Here is a 16,847-nt window from a genome sequence, read left to right as displayed (position 1 = left end):
GTGTCACATGGGGTGCCCCGTGACGTCCTTGCCAGGGTGGACACCCGCCCCAAGGAGCCCCCAAATCTACCTTTGCTGTCACCCAAGACTTTCTCCGGACTTTTCTCTCTCTGCTTAATTTTATCTTCGGTCTAACTTCTCAGGAAAGAAAGAGGGAAGCTTTTCTCTAGCAAAGGTCGCTGACCAACAGGTCAACGCAACGGAAAGCTTCGTCAGTAAAAGGCATTTTAATCTAGGGAGAAATAGAAAATGTTCTCTTCATTCGCTTTAAAAATTAAGAACATGGAACATGACACTATTAAAAATAGAACGCCAAAGCCTGCTAATAATTCAGTTTTATATTTGGGCGAGTGTGGGCTGGGACAAAGGGAGGGAGGAGAAAGGGAAAGGACGGAGGTGCTCCGGAGACCCGAACGTCTGTAGGGACTGGCAGAGACAGGTGAGAGACGGAGAGACAGAGACAGGCCCGATGTCCGCCTGGTTCAGGCAACAGACCAGGAGCGGGGCGGACGTGAAACAAATGCACAGACAGTGGCCGGGGACAGATCTCCTGGCTGTTCCATTCCCACGCCCTGGCCTGCCGCTGTGCCGCTAACTGATTTCAGGCCTGTTGCATTTCTGCAACGGTGGGAAAATGAAAGGATCCCCGTCTGCCGTCAGCCTTTGCAAGCCCTCCGGGGTGCAAGCACTCGATGTGCTTCCCGGGATGCAGGAGCCGCAGCGGCACGAGGGATCCACCACTTGACTCAAGGAGACACGGAGACGAGAAGGAAGCGGATGCCAAGAAACATTCCTTTCTGGGAAGACTAAGGCCCTGCCGAGGCCCCCCACCACCCCGGGCTATCCGGCCCCCCCCGGGCCCTTGGGCCCCCCCCACCCCGCCGGACCCGCTTCTGGGTGCAGCGCAGGATGAGGAAGGTCTCGATACTGTGCTCCTTGAGGTAGGCGTTGCGCTCGCCCCCGCAGCCTGGCTCCACCTCGTAGTCACCGTTCAGGTAGCTGAGTGTGGCCTTGGTGATGTGGATGCGCCTGCAGGGGGAGGGACGCAGGGAGAGGAGAGCAGAGGACAAGACTTGACAACCCCAGTCCCCTGCAGAGCCACACCTCGAGCCCCGAACTCTGGCTCAACTGCCAACCCCAACCGAGGCCCCGACCTAGGTCTCAATGGGCCGTATCCCCCCACTGCCACCAGGGCGCCTCGGGTGGGCCCCTCCCGAGCTCACCGCCACCCTGGCCGCACCGCAGCCCATCAGGCTCTCATCATCACGAGCCCGTCAGGAGGACACAGCCTCAGTCTTCCCAACTTTGCGAACCCGCTCAGCCCAGCTGTGGCTCGGGCTCCGGCTGATGCAGGACTGAGTTCAGATCCCCTAGCCTGGCACGGTGCCCCTTTACTATAGGCACTGCTTCCCCACCCGTCCCTACGAGGCCAAGTGCTCTACTTCCATTCCTTGGAAATACTGTGCTTCCCATGCCTGGGCCTGTCCTCGCCCTGGTCCCTCGGCCAGGCCCTCTCCCCACCTCCACCACCTCCCTCACCTGTGCGGATCCTGCCCCATCATCCAGGCCAGCTCAGGTCCCACCTTCCTTTCGGTCCTGGCTGCCTGGGAAATACCCATGGCTCCTCCCGCCCCCAGAACTCGACCCCACCTTATCCCACCACAAGCCGCCCTTTTTTGTGCAAGAACCTTCTAGGTGAAGTCTGGGGAAAAGGTTGAGAGGATGCTCCCTACAGCTTGCCACGGTGTGGGGCAAGTGGTTGGCCAAGGAGAGGACTTTCTACTCAAATTCGGCCGCCCCGGAGCTGCAAGTCTGCCCGTCGTGCCCACCCCAGCCCCACGCCCCGCAGCAGAGTGGGGCCCTCACTCACCCAGCCTTGCCTCCAGCTTCCATATGGTTGGCCAGCGTGACGTCATTAGACCAGACGTCGAACTGCCACTTCCTGAGACCAAGGACACCGCAGTGTACTCGCCCGCTGTGAATTCCCACGCGCATGTTCACGTTCACCCCTGTCACCTCCCGGACCAACCTGGGGATGGAGCAGGGGTAAGGCTGGGAGAGGGTCGGGGCCAGGCGCACAGAGTAGGGGCGAAGCTGGGAGGTGTGGGGTCGGGGTGTGACACAGGTGCAGGTGTCAAAGCGGCATTTCTCTCTGGTCTAGCCCCCAGGGCACCCACCCACCGAGGGGTGCCCGGGGCTGAGCCTTGGGGCGCTGCTTCCCGGCGTGGCCACAAGAGGGCACAGCGCCTCGCCCTACAAGCCCGGCCCTACAAGCCTGGCCCTACAAGCCTGGCCCTACAAGCCCGGCCCTACAAGCCCGGCCCCACGGTGCCCGCCAAGGCACCCAGGGCGCTGTGTTCTCAAGGTGCAAACGCGAACCATGCCCACTCGAGCCAAACGGGGGAAGTTCCAGCCGCTCCAAACCCCACTCATCTAACGTTCAGATTTGTCCACGCTGCTGCTTCTCGGACACAATTTGCAGAATAGTAAAAGGTGGTTAACGGAGTTTCAAGGGCGGACATCTGTCCTGCTCAGGAGAGGAGGGGAGCCTGAGCAGGTGCAGGGGACCAGAGAGGTTCCATGTGCTAGAAGGTGGCACCAGTACCCCCGCCCCGCCCCGGCCACGAACCACACCCAGGGGTGAGGGGCTCTCCAGGGGATGGGCGGGCCCTCTGGGTTGGAGACTGTGATGGGCGCTATATCCTGCGTGTGTCTGAGGTGCGGGGTCTGCAGGAGAGGGTGCAGGTGCTCCAGGGGGAGGTACACAGTGTACTCTTCAGGGACCTGGATGCTCCGATACCCCGGGGTAGGCCCGCTCAGCCAGCGGCAGGAGCAGCCGTGGACGCTGGCCCTCCTCCCACCCCCGACGCAGGGCAGAGGCGCGTCATTCCTGGCTTCTCTCGTCCTGGCCACCTCTGCTGGAGCTGTGCCTTCCGTGCACGGTGCCTCGGGGCCCTTGCTTCGGGTAGTTACAAGCTGATCTACCTTTCTGGCTTAACCCCCGGGCCACCTGCTGCAGGAAGCCTCTGCTGGTCCTCCCGATGGAAACGAATGCCCCCTCCGGGGCCCTCCCATGCTGCCTGCCTCTGTCACCTGCTGGGGTCTGCTCCGCTGGTACCACAGCAGCGGGAGTCCCGGCCTCTCCCTCCACAGACTCCGTGCTCCCAGGCGAGGGAAGGAAGCACTAGCTCGCCCAGGCATGCAGGGCCATCAGCGACAACCGCCAAACCGAAGGGACCCGGCCACCATCCTGGACGGCTACTCTGACCTCTGACCTTGTCCACCGTGGCTTTTCCTGTGCCCCTGCCCGGGATACTTCTGAAGCTCAAAGCCACCGAGCCTAAGCTTGGATTTTCCATATATATATATATATTTTTTTTTTTAATTTTCCGTATCTTTTAATGGAAGATGGGGCCCCCTCTCTGGACAGCAGTGACCAAGAATTGGCCAAAGATCTTTTTTACTATTGTTTCTGGCAAAGATGGATTTTCTTAAATGGGGACACCCGTGTTTTCCATCCACCCGCCGTGTTATATCACCCTGGCGGGGGGCAGATGTTTAACCTCTGTGAGTCCAACTTTCTCACCTGGGAAGAAATGGGGCCAGAGGGCTCTACACCTGCCTGGGTGGTTGTGGGACTAAGAGACTAGGGAGCAATGCATAGGGTGCAACTCGCAGGCCAGCTGGTCCTCCTCTCCTGCAGAGGTGGGGCCACGCCTCCTGCTGCCCTGGAGTCTGCAAAGCTTTCCCTTCCTACAGGACATGTTCCTTGGGGATAAACTTCCCAGGCTGCTGTGGGCAGAAGTTGCCCAGGATAAGGCTCAAAGCCAAGAGATGCAAATCAACCCTCCAACGTCCGTTACCCAGGCTGTGGGACGGTCCCCCCACAGACGGGCACTTACGAGATGGCCTCAATCATGTCCATGCCCATCTCCACGCAGCAGTGGGCGTGGTCGGCCCTCGCTTCAGGCAGCCCAGAGACACAGTAATAACAATCCCCCAGGATCTTAATACGTAAACAGTGATTCTCCTGGAAAGCAAATTAATTTTAAAAATTAAAAATAGTAGGAAAGAGAAGTGGGAGGGAAAGAAACGGGAAGCAAACAGATTCACCCCATGCCTGGAATAACTTGCCTTTTAGGGCAGTGAGCACAGACCCAGTGCCGGCAGATGCATGGCCCCAGCCCCAGGACAGGCTTATCAAGAGCTGGAGGGGATGGAGGACAGGCTGAGCAGCCCTCAGGCATTCCAGCCTCCCCAGGCTCAGGGACTCACTTTTACGGTCACTGCTGAGACCCAAGAAGAATGCAGCTGGTCCGATGTGGGAGCACATAGGGCAAACTCGTCAGTTTGAGGAAGGCCCCCAAGTTGAGAGTCAGTGTCCCTGGTTCCACTCCCAGGCCCTAGAGAATGCTCAGACTCTTGGCCTAAGGTTCTACCAACAGTTTTCTGATTCTCCTTCTTTTACAGAAGACCAAAGCAGGAATGAGACTTAGCCAAAGCTTGTCTGACCCTCAGACTGTCTGAGACTTTGACCAAACAGAGTGATGCTAACCAGCAAGCCTGTGAGCGCTAAGACCCCCCACAGAGCTGAGGCACTCTGCTGCTCCTGAGTACAATAAGGTCAAGACTGATCCAGGACAATAAGGTCAAGACTGATCCAGGACTAGGACTGGGATGGGGTGTCATTAGTCACCAGTCCTCAGCTCTCCAAGGCTGGCCCCCAGAAGTTACTTCAGGAAGTGGGACACTGGGATGCATGTGTCTGTGTGGCCTTGGATCCTCATTTAAGGCCCATCCCATGCCTGAGGTCCCAGCACATACCCAACTCCCCTCATTCCTGTTCAGTGATAAAAAAGCATCAGGCTGGCATGAGACCCACCATCTCCTGCTCTTAGAGGCCCTGGCACCACCTCCGACCAGCGCCAGCCTCTCCTCAATGATCTGATGTCCTGTAGGGCGAAAGGGAACGTGGCCACAGGTCGTTGGACATTGCCGGTAAGTGGCCCCTGACACATAATGATTCTACAAAGACCCAGAGCATCACTCGAAGACACAAAAGCTGGGAAAGGATAACAGTGTAAACGGGGACCTAACGAGTGAACACGTCATTTACTACTCCAGGCCCTGGGCTGCTACTTCCAATTTGTCCAAACGGTGCAGAGTCCTCTTTCTGGAAGCTTCTGGGGGCTGACACACAGCTGTCTGCAGGCCAGTTGGGTTTCAGACTCATTCTCTCACCACTCTGGCCGACCTCATCAAGAAAATGGCTCTATGGGCACATAATTTGTCCCACCGAACAGAAATTCCTCAGGGGCCTGGGCAGTGTCACCTGCAAGCCTTACCAACCCCTTCCTGAGACGGGGAGCTGGCTCACTTGCTCCCTGTGACCAATGACAGAATAAAAACACGTCCGACTGCGTGCAGTGTGAGGACACGTAGCCACAGCCCGTGCAGCCCCTCTGCCCCTCCCTAGTTCTCAGCAGTGGGCTCCGCACAACAGGGCACATGAAGGCACAGTGCCTGTCGCTGGGGCCCGGCGGGTCCTTGGCCACGGCAGTCTCCCTCGGGCAGCGCAGATGGGCCTACCCTTCTGGCTCTGGCGCGGGCCCTGGGTGCTGAGGACAGTAGGGAGGGTGACTCACCGCAGCCAGCTTGTCGAAGCGGGCGAAGAGCTCATTGAGCGTCATGACCAGCTCCTGGGCAGTGCACTGGGATGCCAAGCTGGTGAAGCCCTCGATGTCAGCAAACAGGATGCTGGGGAGACAGGTGGAGGAAGACCCCCATGAGGGAGGAAGGTCAGGGGGACAGCCGGGGCCACCCTGGGCCTTAGGAGGGCTGTTGGCCAGCAAGAGTCCTGGGGAGGCCGGGGGCGGGGGGCTCCAAATGGCTGCTGGGGAGGCATAAAGAGGCCTGGCAGTGGAGAACCGAGGAGGCTGGCTTCTCCGGGCTGGCTGGGAGACGAGATACAGTCCTGCCTTCTGTGCTCTAATTATGCCTTCATTCCTGCCCAGGTCGGGCGGTGGGGGTGGTGTGTGCAGAGGCATATGAGGCCTGGGAGTGAGTCTGCCTCGGGTACCAGAGGCAGGGGCCTGCCTCCCCGTACCCTCCTAGTTGTCACCTCTTGGGCCTGCCCTGTTTGACTCCTGAGCAGCCCCGTCAAGGTAGCTGGGACCCTTAATTCATGTGCTTTGAAAATGCTTCGGGCCTCGATGGCAACCATACTAAGGTCTCACTTCCCAGTCCCACAGATAAGATTTCGGACCCAAGCCCTCCGTCCCTAGGGAATCCTCTAGAAGGGACAGAATAAGGAGGCTCAGGGAGGAAAATGAGGGGAAGACATAGCCAGCAAGCACGTCTGGAAGCCTCCAGCTCGTCCCTGCCAGCAGCTCCAGCCTCATCCCCAGGCGCGTCGTCAAATGTAGCAGCCAGTCCCTGCTCTGCGCACCGTGGATCTCCTATCCGTCTCCGCGGCTTGTGTTCCCGAGATTGAAAATGTCTTCCTCTTCTTTCACAACACGCTGCTAGAGGTGAGGCCCCAGGGCTGGAGTGTTGGAAGGGCCCCTGGAGTTTTGTTTTGTTTTTTTTTTTTTTTTCTTTAAATGGACACAAAAATGTAATAACTCTCATGTACTGAGATGCTCCCAGTGGCCTGGCTCAGAGCTGGGAGCTTCCAAAGTGTCTTCTCACTGAGTCCTCCAGGCAGCCCTGCAGTGAAGGCTTGGTGTCTCCTCGCGGACGAGGCAGCTGAGCCTGGGGAAAGAAGCTGCAGACAGCAGCCTGGTGGGCTCCTTCCCCCGGGCCTGTGTTCTTCCCACCATGCCACAAGGCTCCTGAGGCTCTAGATCGTCTTCCTTTTTAAAATTAAGAACGTAGAACTAAACACATCTTGTCACTGTATTTGGAAAATGTATGTTAGGGCATTAAGCCTGTCTTCCTATTCTCATGTTTGACATCTGGGGTCAGTAAGGCCTGGGGAGCCTATTGGTCCGTCCCAGGCTAGCTGGGTCTTGGAGAGAGCCAACAGCTTTCCTTAGGGTGCAGAGCCCCGCACCCCAACCAGGCTCTCACACCCCGGCCACTACTCTCCTGCCCCGATCACCCCAGGGACAGGTACCAGACCCAGTCCCTACACTCCAGGGCCCACTGAAATTATGTAAACTAGCCCATCCCAAGCCTGCTTTCTCTGCCTCACCTATTCCTTCCTGCAGAAACCCCATTGAAGGCTCTGGTCCTCGACCTCCTCTCACTCTGCCTCCGGAGCCACCACAGTGCTTCCCCACTGGTGGAGGTGGGGGGGGGGGTGTGCTGGTTTCCCACGGTGTGGCGTACTCCCTCCTCCCAGGGTGAGTAACAACCGATCTTTTCAATGGCAGTCGTCTCCTCATCTATTTGCCTTTGCATGTCTGGATAATAACAAAGCCTGCATCTGGAAACAGCTGGACTGTTCTGAGCACTTCATGGGTATTAACACACTTCAACATCACGACCACCCTGTGAGGTCAGCATCCTCCTCTTCTTACAGGTGAGAAAACGGAGGCACAGAGGGGATGAGTCACATGCCTAAGGCCACACAGGCAACCTGGCTTCACAGCCCAGGAGTTGATCCTATAAATATTAAGCTGTTGGCCCCACAGCCATCTTAAATGAATAAGAGCATCATTCAGGGGTCTGGCGTTGTATGTGGGGCAGAGGGAGGCAGAGGGGCACGTATGGGCCGCCACACGTGGCGGTCCAGGACTCGAGGACTCCACCGAGGGGGGGCACGCGCACCAGCTGCTTGCCAGCTCACACGAGGGAAGGTGCAAACAGATGAGCCGAAGGAGGGGAAAGAAGAGAAGCTGAGGGGGAGGAGGAGGAAGAGGAGTGGAGAGGAGAGAAGCTGCCCTGGCAGGGCACAGGAGAGGGCAGCTATGCGGGCAGGGGCTCAGAAGGTGCACGGGAGTCGGGGGGCTCCACCAGCCTTTGGTGCCTGGGGTCTGACGGGCTCAGCAGCCTGCCTGCCAGGTAAGAGGAGCAGGTGAGGGCAGGCTGCCCTGCTCCCGATGCTGATCGCAGCTCCCTAACGAGGTGCAGCCCTCTCCCCACCCACCTGCGCTTCTCTGCCTGCCAGTCTTTCAGGCAACTGGCCCACTCCACTCAGGAACAAGAGGAAGGTCTCCCCCGGTCTAGGTAAAAGCACCGTCACATGGCTGTTCTGGAAATTCTTCTCTAACTCTCAGGAAACCAAAGCCAGCTCAGGCTGGGGTCAAGATCCACTGCTCCAGACTCAGGAAACCTTCATCGGCCAGGGTCAGTATCTCCAAAGCAAAGCCAGCAGGTGCCAGGCCCAGCGGCTATTCTATGCCAAGTCCAAAGCTGCAAGCGGAGGCCTGGCTTAGGCGGCTGATGAGACCCCAAAGTTCCTGAACCCCGCACTTGGACCACCGGGTCAGGCAGCCCAGGGCAGCAGGCTGAGGAGAAGCAGGGGAGGAAGGAGAGAATGGGCCACCCCTAGAAACGCGAGTGTGGTCCAGGGGCTCAGGGGGTGAGTCTGGGACTCCATCGACAGGGGCGCACTCAGCAGCTGTGGCATCACTGAGCTGCGACCTCCCACACCTGCTGAGCTGACCCAGCCAGGTGGGAGGGACAGGCCTGCCACCATGCTCCTCCTCCACGGGGGACCTCGCTGGCCCTTAGAACACTTTCTTCCACAGCTGCTTACACCCCCGCTAGACCAGCGGCTCTTAGTCCTGGGGTCTGTTGGAAACACCTGGAGCTTTTACAAGGTGGCCCCAGAGCCCCCCCGCCACGCCCAGACATTCTGGCTTAATTAGCCTGAGGTGGGGCTCTGCTATTGATTGCGTTTGCTCGGTTTTATTTTAAGCTTCCCTGGTGATTCTAATGTGCAGCCAGGGCTGAGAACCACCGCACTCGCTTAAATGTCACCTCAAGGAGACTTCCATCGCCCTATATGAACCTCTAACCTTTCCCACGTCTGTCTGCCCTCCCTGCCGTATTCTGCTCTGCTGCTCGGTTCACTCTCGGCTATAGTATTGCTGTTGTTGCTGTTACTGTTACGTTCCTGTTTATCTCTTCCCGCTAGATCAAGAAGTCCTTGAGGGAGGGATTTTTTGGCCTATTCCGTTCCCTGCTGCATCAGCCACCAGCACAATGTCTGACACACACACAGTAGATGTTCAAGAAAATGTGCCACTGGACGACTGACCAAGGACAGGTCCCATCCCTGTGCCCCCTGCCCCATCTCTCCCCCCACCCCGACCCGCACGCACCCGAGCACGATACCCGGCCCACGGGAGCCACGTCTGTTAGCTTCCTGGGGCTGTCATAGCAAAGTGCTACACGCTGGGCGGCTTAAAGCAACAGAAATGACTTCTCTCACTGTTCTGGAGGCTCGGGGTCCGAAATCCAGGTGTCAGCAGGGCCTTCCTCCCTCCAAGACTCTAGGTGGGACCCTTCCTTGTCCACCCTTGGCATTCCGGGGCTTGCGGCTTTGTTACTCCAGTCTGGACCTCTGACCTCACCCTGTGTATTTGGGTCTTTATACAACATTTTCCTCTTCTCATAAGGACACCACTTAGACCGGATTAGGGGCCCACCATACTCTAGCATCTCAACCTGATTTCATCTGCAAAGACCCTATCTCCACAGTCACGAGGACCAGGGTCAGGACTTCGACAGATCTTTTAGGGTGACGCAGTTCAACCCGTAATGGTGCCTGATGTATATTTGTTGAATGGAAGAGAATATTCACACTTTCAAAGCAAGCAAGAGGCAAGACCGCTCACTCCAGCAGCTCTTCCTTCGACCCTATGGGGCCTCTTGGGGTTCCAAGCTAGTCACCTGAGACAGGAGCCTGTGGAGCCCAGGGCCTGGGGCCAGCAGTATTCAAGGGACAAATGCAAGAATGGTTACAGAAGCCATGAGCAGCTTCCTGGTTCACACTGGTGTGTGAGGGGCCAGAGTCTCCCTCCAACCTGCTGGGATCGACTCTTCGTGACCTGTCTTGGGGTTTTCAACAGCTGCTGAGGAGTCAGGGAGGGCAGGCTGCTGGCTGATGAGTTGCTAGTGAGACGGAGCGACCCGCCAGCCAGAGAGGAGAGGCTCAGAGCAAGCTTCCAAGTTGTGCAGAGGTTTGGACGGGGTCTCTGAGGTCCCAACTCCAAAACCCCGCAGCCTCTCCTACACATTTATGGAAATTCTGCACCTCCGCATTCCCCCTACCTCCTGTCAGAGGCGAAGTCACACTCCTCTGCTGCCTCGGGGGAGGAATTTGCTCAGTGGCTGTCACTCTGGAAGCTCTCCTGTTTTTGAGGTTTACCCAATTGCAGACTGTCTGTTCCACTGGCCAGAGTTTCCTGAACTGCTCTTTGGGAACCTGAAGGCCATTTTACAGCCACACGGGGCCCAGGATGCAGTAAGGTCCTCGCTCATTGATCGGCTCCCACTTGAGAGCTCATCTTGGCAAGGCCATCAGGCCCTCGTGGTGGGTGCGCGGAGGCCAGCCCCCCCCCGGGCGGCGCGCTGCTCCCTAATTGCCTGCCATCCATCACTCACGTCGCCCGCCTTCTACTCCGGAGGCAAGAGCGGCAGGCACTTCAGCCCAATTATCCCAATAGGCCTTTCAGCCTTCTGCTGCCTCGGCTCAGCTTCCCCGCGTGCATTTTTGGGTAAGCACACATTTCCTCGCTGTTGCTCCCTCTTGTACCAACAGATGCTGTGACCTCACGGAGATGCTGGGGTCTGACCCTGCTCCTGAACAGAAGCCACACATCCAGCAGCACCTGGGATGCCCAGACGCCGAGTTCTCCTCCTGGTCTGGGCGGCAGGCAGTGCCTCCATTCTCCGCACTGCAACAGAGGGGACTCAAGAAAGGCTGAGAGGCCAACCGCCTGTCAAGGAGGGCCCAGGAGGGCAGGGGGCCTGGGGAAACAGAGTCATGGGGAAGGGGCAGGAAGGGAATGTGGCAAGGTCTCAGCCCAACTCCCAGGATGTCGGGCCCAGTGGGAGCTAAAGGTCTTAGGGGAGCAGGGCAGGAAGTGCCCTGGAGGCCGCAGCAGCAGAGCCTGGAGAGGCCCAGCCATAGGCCAGGGGTCTACCCCCTGCAGTGTGCCCCCCTCCTCCCCGCATCATTTGCTCCAAGCCATACTCCTAGTAAGATACAGGAGGAGCGGTGGGTCACTGGCACACGCTAGGTGAACAGCACAGTCGGGGTGGTCGTATCAACGACTGGCTGAGAATGGACACCAGATGACGGGCATTTTCCAAGGGGGGTGCGAAGTAGTCAGAGTAGGACGTATGGACAAGGAGTGGCCCAAGAGCCTTCTGAGGGACAGGCAGGGAGAGGAAAGGGGGGAAGGTCAATGAGAGGATGCTGAACACACTGGACATGTATACAGACTCCACCCTGGGACAGTCACACCCTCTCCACTCTCACGGCAACGCGACACCTTCCTGCAGAAAGTGGAAGGGCCCTGGGACTGGCTTGACTGTCAGGATGGGGTCTAGGCGGTCTGGGGTCAACATATGTCCCGGAATCCCTGCTGCCAGCTACAGGGCCTCCTGCAGACCCCATTCCACCCCCTGGTCCCTTGATCTTGTTTCTGCCCACTCAGTCCTACCACCTAGACAATGGACCTCCCATTGCATTTATGGACTTTGCATTTACAAAGCCCTGCAACGTGCCGGAGGAGAAGCCCGCAAAGTGGGGAGGGGACCAAGTCCGAGCAGTTGTCAGTGACCTCTCAGTGATAAGTACGTGGGGCTCCCTGTTTTCTTCTCTATATTGTTAGTTCCTAATTTTTCTACAAGAAACACACTTCCTTTGTATAATAAAACTGCTGAACACTAACAACAATCTTCTAGGATCTGATTCTATCCCTTCTATCTTCATGATGTCTTTTCTGACTTGCCCAGCTCAGGATAGTCCTTCTTATTCTGAATTCTTATTAGATCAGAGTTTCAAAGGCATAGCCTGACACATTTAACAGGCCAGTGTCTCGTCACCCTAACTTCTCTCTCTTCTTCTCTACCCCAGGGTCCCCAACTTTGGGTCCAAAGAGCTAAAATAGTAAGTTCTAGCTGGCTGCTGGCTCCATGCCCCGCTGACCCCCATTCCACATCCAAGGACAAACTCAGGTCCCTTGTGAAGACCCACCACCGTGCAAGGGAGTTTAGAAACTAAACCTTGTGCACTGCTGGTAGGAAGGTAAAATGGCAAACCTCTATGGAAAACACTACGAGCTTCCTTAAAAAATTAAAAAATAGGATTATAGGCCATATGATGTAGCAATGTCACTTCTAGGTATACACTCAAAGGAACAGAAAGCAGGACCTCAAGGAGGTATTTGCACATGCATGTTCACAGCAGCATCATTCACCACTTGCCCAAAGGTGGAAGCCGCCCAAAGGATGAATGGATCCACAAAAGGTGGCAAACACACACAATGGAGCATTATTCGGCCTTAAAAAGGAAGGAAATTCCAGCACACACTACAACATGGATGGATCTTGGCTATGTTCTGCTGAGTGAAATAAGCCCACCGCAAAAGAACACGTACTATATGGTTCCACTTACGTGAGGCACCTAGACTAGTCCAACTCATTGGCACAAAGTGGAATGGTGGTGGCCAGGGGCCGGCGGAGGGCAGGAATGGGGAGTCGTTGGTTAATGGGACAGAGTTTCAGTTTTGCAAGATGAAAAAAAAAAAGTTCCGGAGATGGATGGGGGAGGTGGTTGCACGATAACGTGAATGGTTAAAACGGCCAATTTTCTACTATGTCTGTCTTATCACAAGTAAAATAATGAATTAATTAGTTAATTAAAGAGCAGAGCCCCACCCCCAGGGGCTTCCCTAGTGGGACCAGCTGGGTTATGAGGCTGCTGTTCCCAGGGCACCAGATGCAGCCCGACCTCACTGCTGAGGGCTGAGCCGTCCCTGAGGGGCCCGCACGCTACCTCTCCTACCTACTCCGAGTCCTACCTGGCAAGGAGTGGCAGCACAATCAATGTGGGATGAGTGAGATAATAACATAAAGGCCACTTCTGTCTATGATCGGTATTGCGTAGAGCTCAGAATACTTTTCTTAATATCAGGTTGGAGACAGGAATGCTAGGTGTTTACGGACCATCCCTCATGTGGTCGGTTGCCGGGAATGTGACTGGAGGTAAACATTTTTCCTCTCTGCCCACAGGGCGCACAATCCACCCACAGGTATCTGAGCATCGCGGACGTTGTCGCGAGGCCATTGTAATTCAGAGCCATGCCGCAGCCGAGCCAGACACCAGAACGACCTGGGGAACACAGCCAAGTCCTTGAAGGAGACGGGAGAGGAGATGATAACCTTAGAAGCGGGAGGTTCAGGAGAGGCTGGGGAGAGAAGGGAAAGGAGGGGGGAAGGAGGGAGGAGAGGGAGCCCTCCCCAGAACCCGCCACTCCCCCACTGTGCGGGGACGGCGGTTACCTCATTTCTACCCCGGGGTCCTGGCAGGTCTTGGGCCAGGCTCCTGAAAATGAGGCTGTGATTTGAGCCAATGGGCCAAGACCCCACACTCCATCCCGAACCCTCCTCAGGGTCCAGACAGATGGGGCCAGGGGAGGAAAGGGTTTCCTCAGCTGAGGACCAGCACCCCCTGGAGGAGCTGGCTCTCTGGCCCTCCGCACCATCTACAACCTTTAAATCCTAAGAGCTCTGGCGTGAGGCAGGTCTTTCAGGTATGGAACTCACCCACTATGGACCCTTCCGGCGGTGGAGTGCCCTTCAGAACCCTCTCAGGCCTGGCTCAGATGTTCCCGGCCCTCCTAAAGCCTTTGGGGTATTGGCCACCCAACCTTGACTCTCAGCTCATACCCGCTCCACCTCCATAGGGCAGTCTGAGGCTACCTCCTGGGTGGGGGGGCCTGGCCGGGGGCTTTACAAACTCCACCCCGACAACCTTCCCAGCACCCCTCCAGGGAGTGGTCCTAGGGCCCCTCTTACAGGCTTTGTTCCTTTGTGGCTTTCATCATAACAGAATAATGGGGTGGCAAATTTTGTAACATCTATACCCTTTAAGGATGCAAAGTCCCACTAACCGTTCCTCGTACCCTTTAAGGATGCAAAGTCCTCATGTGATATGTCCCCAATTTACTAATCAATCCACTGTTTGCTGTGTGTCTTCCTGAACAGAAAGTGGGCTTCCCAGTATCAGAGACAGTGTCCTTCTTAATTCCCATTGCAATCCTCGTCTCTAAGGCTCAGTGTCCCATGGTTGGAAACAGAGGAAAACATCCACTGAACGGACGAGTGAGGGGGCGTCACCACTCCCATGTTGTAGACGAGGACCGTGAGGCTCAGGTTAGGTGACCTGCCCAAGTTCCCACGGCTGTTAAGGGGCAGAGAGGGGTGTGACCCTGGCTGCTCAACACAGACACTCGTCTTGTTCCACAACAGTGACCTGGTGGCAACTGGGTTCAGGCAGCGTCTGTGTGTACTGTGACCCAGGGGATGTGCTGTGTGCTTCCAGGGCTGGCCCCTTCCACCCTCCTCAATGTCCTTCCTCCCAAGCAGAGCACTGGGAGCACCCAGCCCAGAGCTGCCTCTGCTGGCATGTGCTAGAGGCCTTTGTCCCCAGAATGGGCACGGCACAGCCCCCCTCTGACCTGGCGCTGCTGGCCGCAGGAGAAGGGAGAGAGGATGGGGAAGAGGGCGCTCAAGCCACAGGTCTGACACCCCAGCGATGGGCCCTGGCCCCAATTGGCCTGTCCAGCCCCAGAGGGACTAAAACATCTCCATCTGTCACTACATGTCAGACAGGGGAGGCTGGGGGCTCCAGGGCGGGGGGGTCTCCAAGAATGCCTTGGCCTCTGGCCCACCTCAATGCTTTGCCACTGGTGGCTCAGCACCAAAGCATCTGACAGGCTCCTGGCGGGTCCTGGGGTCAGATATTCCATTGGGGGTCAGGAAAGGGTGAGGCCACAGCGCAGTGGGGATCTGTTGTCACCCCTCCCTGCCCACCCATTAGTCTCTTCCCTTTCCGCAGATCCGGGCCCCGACTGTCACACCGCAGGGCTGATTCATTTTTCTTGTGGCCTTGCTCTTGGAGGGGGCTAGAGAGCAGCATGTCATCACCCTCTCTAAATATTATAACTCCGCAGAGAATTGACAAACGTGACTCATCACCCTTCCACTCTCCAGCCAGAGAATCCCCAGGCCTTGCTCTGTTGATAGGAGTGTGATAATCATCACAATAATAGCGGTAACAACGATAATCACTGCTCCCAATTACCGAACACGTGTCCCGTCCAGACACTGCGCTAAGCGCTTCCCTCACACGCTTTCATCTGCTCTTCGCAAGCCTGCTAAGAAGTTATTCTTTTCATCCTATCAGGCAGAGGAAGAGACTGAGGTTCAGAGTACCAGCGCCCATCACTCGCCCCGGTCACATGGCCCGGGGACAGCAGAGCGTGGCCAACACTCGGGGCTGCCTAACCTCGAGCCCCAGGCCTCATCACTGTACCACGAGCCGGGCCCCCAAGCGCATTTCCACACGACCATGTCACCCCTCCACCTACTACTCAGCCCTCAACCCAAGTCAAAAGTTCAACCCAAAACAGAGACGAAGCATGCAACGTGCTTCCGTCACGAGCTGCAGCCAGGGCTGTTAACGGAACAGGGAATGGGCCCCGGCGGGCTATTTGCATCTGATTGCTTGTGGCTGGCCTCTGATGTGCGCCAGCAGCCACTAGCCTGGCAATTTCAGAGTCAGAATGATGTCTGTCCCCATGAAGTGGGTGACATCTTGATTTTTCTCTCCTTTTTTCTCTCTGCTGCCATTGATCTTAGCACATCCTGAAACAGAAATACCCCCGTGTGGTTGGTGGGGGGTCTGAGTCTTGCCACATGGACATTCGGGTCACCCTGTGATTAGGATACTGCTCTTTTATGTACCCAGAGTCACAGCCTCCATGAGAGTGGGTGGATAAGGGGGATGTCACCCCAAGGGCAGGCCACTCCTTACGGTGGTGGAAGAGGCCTGAGTCAGTCCCTCTGACCAGACCCCCTTGCTGGAGGACTGGGGGCCCAAAGCAATGGAGGGGCAGGAGACAGGGGTGAGAGGGCAAGCGCTGGGTGGAGAGACAGTGGTGGCCAGATGTACCAGATGTGTGAGCCCGGCCAGGCTGAGCACCTATGCCTCGAATGCCAAACTGTTTCTGAGCAGTGAATTCTCTGCATCTCCTTTATGTTCGGCTTTATATTTCAGTGGGATCTACTGGAAGGGGGATCCCTGGGTGGCTCAGTGGTTTAGCGCCTGCCTTTGGCCCAGGGCGCCATCCTGGAGACCCGGGATCGAATCCCACGTCGGGCTCCCGGTGCATGGAGCCTGCTTCTCCCTCTGCCTGTGTCTCTGCCTCTCTCTCTCTCTCTCTATCATGAATAAATAAATAAAATCTTTTTTTTTTTTAAAAAAAGGAATCTACTGGAAGCTCTGCTGCACTGAGAACAATCAAGTCCATGCTGTGTTTGGAACGACACCAGGGCCGGTGGGGGGGGGGGGGGTTGGTGGGTACAGCAAGGACAAGAGAGAAAAATCCCAGAAAGCGGAAGCTCAGGGCTTCATTATGTGTTGGGACCACTTGGCGGGTTACTCCTTCCCGTCTGAACTTTGGGCCTCTGAGATTTCTTCTAATAGGGAAGGCTATTTCTTTACGTGTCCCTAGGGTCCCCCAGATTTTAGGGGCTGCTAGCAGACCAGAAAGGCCCCTGGTCAGTCCACAGTCTCTCTTTCTCTCTCTCACACACACTAGAAGCCAAACCTCTCTCATCCACCTTTTCTGAGTCTCCCCTTGGCTTAGGGGCTCCCCGAG

General features: G+C 56.7%; 1 protein-coding gene across 10 annotated transcripts in view; it reads right to left on the bottom strand.

The window, feature by feature from the left end:
• ADCY5 (adenylate cyclase 5) overlaps nucleotides 1–16,847 on the bottom strand; it is a 147,095-nt gene that overhangs the window by 38,695 nt on the left and 91,553 nt on the right. For all 10 annotated transcript variants that reach the window (XR_012024560.1, XR_012024561.1, XR_012024562.1 and 7 more), the window contains exons 4-7: nucleotides 5,646–5,757; nucleotides 3,903–4,030; nucleotides 1,871–2,029; nucleotides 888–1,029 (exon numbers count right to left, since the gene is read on the bottom strand). Coding sequence is in view for 7 of the 10 variants with exons in the window: in XM_072812493.1 (XP_072668594.1) it covers nucleotides 888–1,029; nucleotides 1,871–2,029; nucleotides 3,903–4,030; nucleotides 5,646–5,757 (541 nt within the window). In the remaining 3 variants the exon portion in view is untranslated. The remainder of the gene's footprint in view (nucleotides 1–887; nucleotides 1,030–1,870; nucleotides 2,030–3,902; nucleotides 4,031–5,645; nucleotides 5,758–16,847) is intronic.

Source organism: Canis lupus, chromosome 35 (assembly GCF_048164855.1).
Source record: "Canis lupus baileyi chromosome 35, mCanLup2.hap1, whole genome shotgun sequence".
In the NCBI taxonomy this organism is placed as follows: Eukaryota; Metazoa; Chordata; class Mammalia; order Carnivora; family Canidae; genus Canis; species Canis lupus.
This window is presented reverse-complemented; position numbering and strand designations above follow the sequence as displayed.